The 8,267-nt window shown below is 38.6% G+C and overlaps 1 protein-coding gene across 1 annotated transcript; it reads right to left on the reverse strand.

The window, feature by feature from the left end:
- Positions 1 to 1,353: 1,353 nt before the first annotated feature.
- Positions 1,354 to 6,965, reverse strand: LOC116430965 (trypsin-1). Its single transcript, XM_031985761.2, has 7 exons — positions 6,849 to 6,965; positions 6,138 to 6,220; positions 5,655 to 5,794; positions 3,426 to 3,588; positions 2,733 to 2,941; positions 2,132 to 2,383; positions 1,354 to 1,475 (listed from the first exon to the last, which is right to left on the reverse strand). The coding sequence occupies exons 1-7, from the start codon at positions 6,963 to 6,965 to the stop codon at positions 1,354 to 1,356; spliced, it is 1,086 nt and encodes a 361-aa protein (XP_031841621.2).
- Between the last annotated feature and the right edge of the window lie 1,302 nt (positions 6,966 to 8,267).

Raw genomic sequence — 8,267 nt, forward strand, 5'->3', positions numbered from 1 at the left:
AACCACGATTCTAATTAGGCGGCGAGGCAATCAATTTTCGTAGCCTCTCGGTTCGTGCTCTGGTGATTTCGATGCCTGGTTGGAAACGTGTAAGTCTATATGTTTTAAAATGTGTACTTTTCTTTCGACGATTGAAATTATTTCAAATTCCTTGCATCCTTCTGTATACGATCCACGGTGACACACTTTACCTCGAGATAATTGGCAAACACGTTGATGTTGCTGTACATTGAAATTTCGGAATAATTTCACCGTGTACTGGGAACAAATAAATTCGGTGAAATTGCATTTCGTGCAACAGATGCACGACGGCTGAGTATTATTATCGAACACACGCGATGCATCGGCGTGCATACTGTCGTTCTGCTTTCAGCAGAATGTACGTTTCATTAACTTAATCCTGGTTTGACGTGAACCGTTACACACGCTTGTAATTATGCCAGCGACGTTCGGCCGCTATTCATGCTACAATAGGTGTGTCACGAGTACAGGGAATTACACGGTGTCCTTTGAATACTGTAATGTTTTTCTTAGAAATAAACGAAAACTGGAATTTTTCTATAGAATTCTCAAAGAACATTAAGTACTTAACCCCTTGCCTAGTAATAACGTGTCAGACTCGCGGTGGAGATTTTAAATAAAACTTAAGAGGCAGAAATGTTACTCGATTCTCGTGTATTCAGATAAAATATTTTTCTTCTGTTGTCAATCGTTATACTTTACAGCAAACATGGGCATAGAATAGAATTTTTCTCATTTTTTGAATAAATTATTAACGAAATAGTTGTATCGACCATAGTTGAGAAATGAATCGTAGAGCAAGGGGTTAAGGGAACATTGAAATGAAAGACGCATAAATAATCGCAGAAGATTCATAAGAAAAGATTAAATTTCTATTAATCCTCTATTAGATATTTTACTGTATTTACAGATGAGTTTATGTCTGCTTTACAAAAATACAAATGACTTTACAAGGAACTTTAGTACTTAAGCTACGAGCATTAAAATACAGTACCATTTGTTCCTTAAGTTCGAGTGAATTATTAGAAGTACTGTGACCTACAAAACTATGTACAATATAAATAATAAATAATTTCGCGAAACCGGTAAACTTACACTATATGTATACGTGTTCTAATTTACAGTTCGTATCTTCGATTCGTCGATTAGTGGTATTTAAGTGTCAAGTAAATCGTACTTTAATAATATTAAGTCCTGTAACAACAAGTACGATTCCCGTAGTTTTACGGTTCGTTATTCTCGCAGCTCCGTGTTCATTCCTCGTGTATCGCTGTGTTATAAATTGGCGGAATCAATAAATTTTCTGAACCGGGATAACCAATAGAGGTTTTATCAGCTTGCACAAATGCATCCTTCTTTCATGTTCGCGTTCAGCCAATTCAGATATCTGGTCACTCTAGTATACACTCCCGGATATCCAGCTCTCCCACATCCAACGCCCCAGGAAACTATTCCTGTATTCAAAGGATACAGGACGGTTAGAAAGTTGCGCTGCGTACGAAATCATTTCGGAAATTCCTGTTCCTTCGAATCGAGGACAATTGGTATATCCAATTACCCGGTTAATGGACGACAGGAACCATAAATCAGTCTTATATTCTCCGAGCAAATTTCCAACATACAATCTGTAATTTCACTCTTCCAATTTATAAAACATTTCACACTTTACATACGTACTGCAAGTGAAACGAATTCTAAAAATTGTACATGCACTTCTAATTAACCGCTAAGTAAAGTATTTTATTAATTGAATATTCTATATATTATTTATATTATATTGATCGAACATTGATACATTGAATTATTGAATATTTCTATTTTTTCAATTGAATATTCTTTTGGTACAAGCACGAACTTAATAGAACTGCAGTTTAATTTCTGTGTATCATAATTCGCGATGGGATCCCTGAAACATTGTTAACACGTTGACTGGCAAATAATTAATAATTCTTCCTTTTAATCTTTGCTGTAGAAAGAATAAGCGATACATAAAACGCTGACGCTATTCGTGGCAGTCAACATGTTAACAGTTCATACGATCACAAATCTTGCATTCGTTATGTCGATATGCAACACTAATTATTAGTAACATTTAATACGAATATCTCACCAACAATTTCAAGTCTGTCACCCTCCTGCACAAGAAGAGGACCGCCGCTGTCACCTTGACAAGAGTCCTGACTACCGCGGCCGGCGCAAATCATGTTATCTGTAATTCGATTGGCTCGATATTTCATCTTACGGCATTGCATTAAACTTAATATCGGTACTTGCACTTCCTGAACTATTCCTGCCAACATCCCCCCTTCCGATGTCCGACCCCAACCTACCACGGTTCCTTCTTTTCCGGCGGGATCGGCGCCTGCGAACATTTACGCACATTTTTATAATATCAACACGAACACAAGAGTCTCCCAGGCAAAGACGACTATTATTATTGTTCGATCGAACTGTAATTATTACAAATTATCACTGACACTTATGCGAGCAACAGAAATTTTATAGAAACTTTTTATTTATTTATTTATTTATTTATTCATTTGAAACAGGTGCCCTTTAGCAGAGAAAAGGAAGAGTTATAAATGAAGCGCAAAGAGTTTATAAAGCAACAGTTTCATATTATGATACAGTAGACAACAGAATAACAAGCGAAATTTGAAAGTTTTATTATTAATTCCTTTTTATAGTTACCTTTTACTAGGATTCCTTACCTTTTTGGGGTAAACAGACCGGTCTAATACTTTTCGTGAATTTCACCGATTTCCGAAGCTTCAGCAGCGCGACGTCGTGATTGTAGGAATTCATGTCAAAGTTCCTGTGACGAATCACCGCGCTCACCGCCCTCATTATTGCACGCCCATCCGTGTTCACATACTGATCGTAATCTCCGAGAACCACGCGAATTTTCGAACGTTTCAACCTAGAAAACATGTTCGGTCTCGTACTAGAAGCGATTTCCTAGAAACCTACGGAAGAACTTTCCTCCGAATGTAAGTCGTAATTAAAAATTCTGTAAAGGCTACACGGTGTTGTTCGCAATGTTGCCTGTGCAAATTAAACCGTGAAATCGCAATAAAACCTCGAACAGGTAAAATGTAAAAGGAGAAATTACGAAGAAAACGAGGTTCGATTGTTCCCGTGCGAGTGCACATTTTCACGGAACAGTAGGACGAAAAAAGGCAGTAGAAGAAAGTTCAATTGAAAGCCGATTTTCGAAGTTCATTATATAGCAGCGAACTTGCGGATAAATGAATGAACGATAAATTTCGATTACACGGTAGATTGTAATGTTTCTCTTTATTAGTTCTATTTATGAACGCACGAACCCCACGAGTCCAGCAATGATATCACATTTTTCTATGGCGATTTTCTTGTGTCGTTCGTAGAGAAAATCAGAGACCTACCTACGTACACAGTGAGCCGCTGTAATAACGTAATCATTGTTAACGAGACTGGCCCCGCAATGAAAGCGACCCTCGTACACCAGCCGAGCTACCCACGGATATTTGTTTGGGGTTGTGGGTCTTCCACCGACGATTCGATTCTCTTGATTGGACAAACCGCATTCTGAAAAGAAAATTCTCGTTCGTTACTACTTATTACGCGCCATTGGTCCTTCGAAAAGAGCAAACACGAGTCGAGAAATGTTTTCTAAAGGAGATTGTTACATCTGCGTAACAGTCGAAGGTACTGCCACAGACGAGACGTTGCCTCTTCACAATTAACACGTTGAATATCATGGAGGTCACCGATGACCCCCAACTAAATCGAATTACTATAGTTCACTCAGTTAAACTATGATTACTTGAAAACATTTCTATATTACCAATTATGCTACCTAATGCGGCGATATTCAGCTAGATGAACATACAATGACAATAATACAATTCAATCAAATAATTTAATATTATATTTTTTCCATTTCGTGTATTTTGGTCTATGTAATCGCGTGGCATTGAACGTGTTGAGGATACGTGAAGAAACGTTGTCTGTGGAATCGATGTTTACATTAAATATACCGCAACCGACAATTTAGCTTTCTTCGGCGAGATAAAGGCGACATTTCGCGAAGCTAATGAGAAAACATATTTTCCTTCTGTCTAGTAAATTTGTTTTCAAAAGTTTGAATTTAGTTTGAAATTGTTTTTAGAATTTTGAACTTGATTTGAAATTCTTTTTAAAATTTCCATTTGAAATTGGTTTTGAAATTTGATTTAGATTTCTATATTATGCAATTAATCAGTTTCTATGCCATGATATTTAACACTAAAACTACCAGAGAGGTCAAAACGACCCATTCCTGATTGCTTCTTTAAGAATGATTAAAAACGAATTGTAAATCAATGGAAATATCAATAGCACTGTTGAAGTTTCCACAGAAAAATTTCAAAAAGTCAATTTGATTGTTCGGTAGTTCTAGTGTTAAGGGATTTGTTGGAATCGTTTGATCCTACTTTCAATATTTTAGCTTCATAGTTTGAAACATTTCTTAAAATTTTTTTTTGCAAATTATTGACAGTAAAATTCGTTAGTTGAGTGAACTCGCGAAGAAAATCATATGGCAAAGGAGTTAAGCTAATTGTATCTGTTACATGCTTAGGATGTTGATGTTTCTTTTTCATCTGTACTGTTGCGACTCCTAGACTATAATGACGGTCAAGTGTGAATTCTGTTGCGTGATGTAACTACATAGTCGTCAAAGGAACACGAAGGAAAGTGATTTTTCAATTACACTTTCGCCACGCTACGAATGAAAACCAGTTTTATCAATATCTTTTGTAACATGAATCCTGCAGGGATCTATAACAATGGAATACCGTATATTTAAATATTCAAACATTTAAATAGTTGTTATAAATTACTCCTCTTTTCCGTAAACGATCGACCTCTTTAAATTTTATGAAATATAAATTCAGTGGTTTATGATATACATCAGCAATATTTATTGCATTTTCACTGCTGAATATCCTATCGGGCTGTACGCAGAATAAAATCTTTAACAAACTTTATTGCGTGTTTTACGAATATATAAAATCTCCGGTCTACTGTCAAATAATTAGCGATATTGTTAGTCAGGATAGAAAGTTCGTAAACCGGCGATAGAAGATGGTAATTTACTATAGGAAAGTAAAAAGATCGGCTGGGAATCTAAGAATGCCAATAATGGCGGGGAATTTGGATGATGAACAGCGAAAGAAAGTTTGAGGGGACAAAACTGAATTTCTAAACCTACTTAAACGGTTCTTTTAAATGTCCATTTGATTTAATGTTAGTAAAAAGGTTAGTTACAAGCCACGCGGGATAATCAAGCCTTAAAAATCATTGTTATTCGAATTTCTATGTATACGTAAAATTTTTAACGTTCGGTAGGATGAAAAAACATTATTAATTGCAAAGACGTTATTAATATAAAATCATATAAATCATATATCAGAATAATTATGAAAATAATTATTAATAAACGGACACTGAGTTTTTTGAATATTCTACTAGTTACGTTTATAATTTTCAAACTTTCATTCAAATTGTCGTCAAACAAACGTCATTACTTATGGCACGACGTAATGAATAAAAATACAATGTAGCAAAAATGGCGATTAAAAAAAACGCCAATAATTTATGTATAGTCTTACCGCACGTACAATTCCGCGACACTTCATCGTCGCTATCCCCACCGACGGATATGTCAAGACCAAATAATTCGTCGAACAGGAACTTGCCCTTTCGGTTGTGTGTCGAATCTGTCGCCTGAAAGAAACTCGCCGCTGTAACACTTCCACAGAGCGCTCACTTTCCATTGGCAAATAAGTAAGGACGATCGGAGACAGTGACCACGAATGGTGGGTCAAGGTCTTCGCCGTTAAATTCCAGTTTACACCAGCAAACTAGAAATCTACCGCACTAAATCAGTAGAATTTATTTAGAAAACTGTAACCATTACCCTAAAAAGTATAACAATTCTAAAATATAATAAAGATCGAATCAACTTTCGCTTCGATCGAGTGTCTAATTTTCAATGATCACTCTTCCATACGAAAGTAATGTTATTTACTTAACCAAGTTAGCTTTTACAGTAATTAATCTCGAAATCACTTACATTAACTACTTAATAATACCTATCACTTGCCTTTAAATTTCTTATTGTCGAGCCGACTTTCACAGCGCCTTTGCAACCGGCAATCATCAATCTCAATAGAAACTATTCTCAATTCACATTAGTAAAAGTCATCTCCAATGAATCAAGCTTCACCCCTTCACTCTATCGATCATGCTATCATTACAATATTCCTAAACGATTATCCCAATCTCTTTTGGTGAAAACACATAGGAATTCAGGCAGAAAGCAAAATCTCAGATTCGACCATACAGTTTGAAGATGACTCGATGTCTAGTGAAAAGACACAGGTGCAAAATGTGTCTTTCTACTTCACAGTTTTATAGTTTCGATTGATTACGTGTAACCGTATTGATGAACAGCAAACTAGCGATGTAAGATATTGAAAATTGGGAAACAAAGCCAACAGAAAATTAGATGAGGAAGAATGAAAACTGACCAATAAGCCTAGCTATCAAGTGATTCTCTAGCAGAACAGAAGATTACTCGATGTCCAGCGAAAAGACACAGAGGCAAAAGTCTCAATTGGTTAGAGTAAAATAAGATAAAATAATAAAAGTAACAGAAAATTAGGCGAGGAGAATTAACGAATATCAAATCAGCGATAGAAGATATTATAAATCACAAAACAAAAGTAAGAGAAAATTAGATGAGAAAGAATGAAAACTGATCGATTAGCCTATCCATGAAGCGATCCCCTAGCAGTACTTACAGAGCGATTGTCAGCGGGCATCGGATCATCCCTCGCGAGTCGGACGTCCAAGCAGGCGGTGTGACCGAACAGCACCAGTAGGGAGCCGAAGAGGATCCAGATTTTCGTGACAGTCATCTTCCGATGGTTCGTGCGATCAGCGAGGCGAGCGGCTGGATGAAAATGTCACAGGAGAATTTCACCTGGGCCACCCAGCGGGCTTCCTAAGCGGTCGTCTCGTCCACGGGCCTCCTCATGATCGCGCATTCTATCGCCTGCCCGTGCACCGTCCGCCGCTCATAGATCTTCTTCACCTTCTGGCCCTGTACTTCATCCAGAAGCTGCAGGAGATCAGCGGCCGTGATGCAGACGCTTTCACCTTGCCACCACGAGCACGCCGTACTGACCGAGCAGCCGTTCAACGGCTCGCGAAGAAAGTTCTTTGTCCGTGTCCTGTTGCTCTTCCCATTCAGTACGCGACGCTGATCGCACGTGATCCTCTCGATTCGAAATTGGTAAGATTCTCGTGCCCGAGGATCCGTGTCACGCGACTATCACTGGTCATCGATCGGCCGGGATCGCTTTTTATAGTTCCCTACGCCGGCTGCTCTACGCCGATACCCTAATTTCCACTAACCGAAAACTTTTGCCGACCTTTCTCCGGCGTAAAGGGAGACTTTTCAGCTGGTTAACCGTGCTCGGCGAGTGTGTTCGTTGTAGAACATAGACTAATACGAGTTCCTTCAACGATCGGTTACCTTTTCCGAACGAGTATCCAGTTTTTGTTCATTTCGCTTCGATTTTCTATTCTAGCGTACGGTAGGCGCGCCTATGCTGTCGTTCAGTTTCGAGTTTAAGTTGTTCAGTTGGCAAGTTACTTTGTGTTACTTTCGTGTTACTTTTACATTTAGAAGAATCTAATAAATCTGTCCCGCGTTGGTCGCGTATACTAATTGATTTTATCGCGCACCCTGCGAGAGTTTTAATTCCACGGTGAACTGGTCGAAGCGTCTGGGCGAAACGGCGCGCGGATTCTCGCGATTTCAACGGGCTTTAATGGTCGAACCGCGAACGGAAGTCCTTGATTCGATTTCCGACCAGGATGAGTAAGTAGCGCGTACTCATCTGTGCTATCTTCGCGCGGTGGTCCTCTCCCAGAGCCAAAAGAGCCTCCCACCACGGTATGTCGCACCACTTTTATTCATTCAAACCGACCGCCCCACTCTGCAAATTAAACACACGCTTTCGGTACCCTTTCGAAAAAAATTTCTCTTTTACTGGCCGACCGGGACGGGCGTGGACGACGATTTCGACGGACCGATGAAGTTCCGTGGAAGACGCAACGGAACCGCGGATATATGTCCGCGAAACGATATTATTAAAAAAGTTCGTTGTTTCGGCGAAATTGTTCTGGAGTTTCGCAGTTTATTTCGCGCTTGG

Source organism: Nomia melanderi, chromosome 3 (genome assembly GCF_051020985.1).
Source record: "Nomia melanderi isolate GNS246 chromosome 3, iyNomMela1, whole genome shotgun sequence".
NCBI classification, from domain to species: domain Eukaryota; kingdom Metazoa; phylum Arthropoda; class Insecta; order Hymenoptera; family Halictidae; genus Nomia; species Nomia melanderi.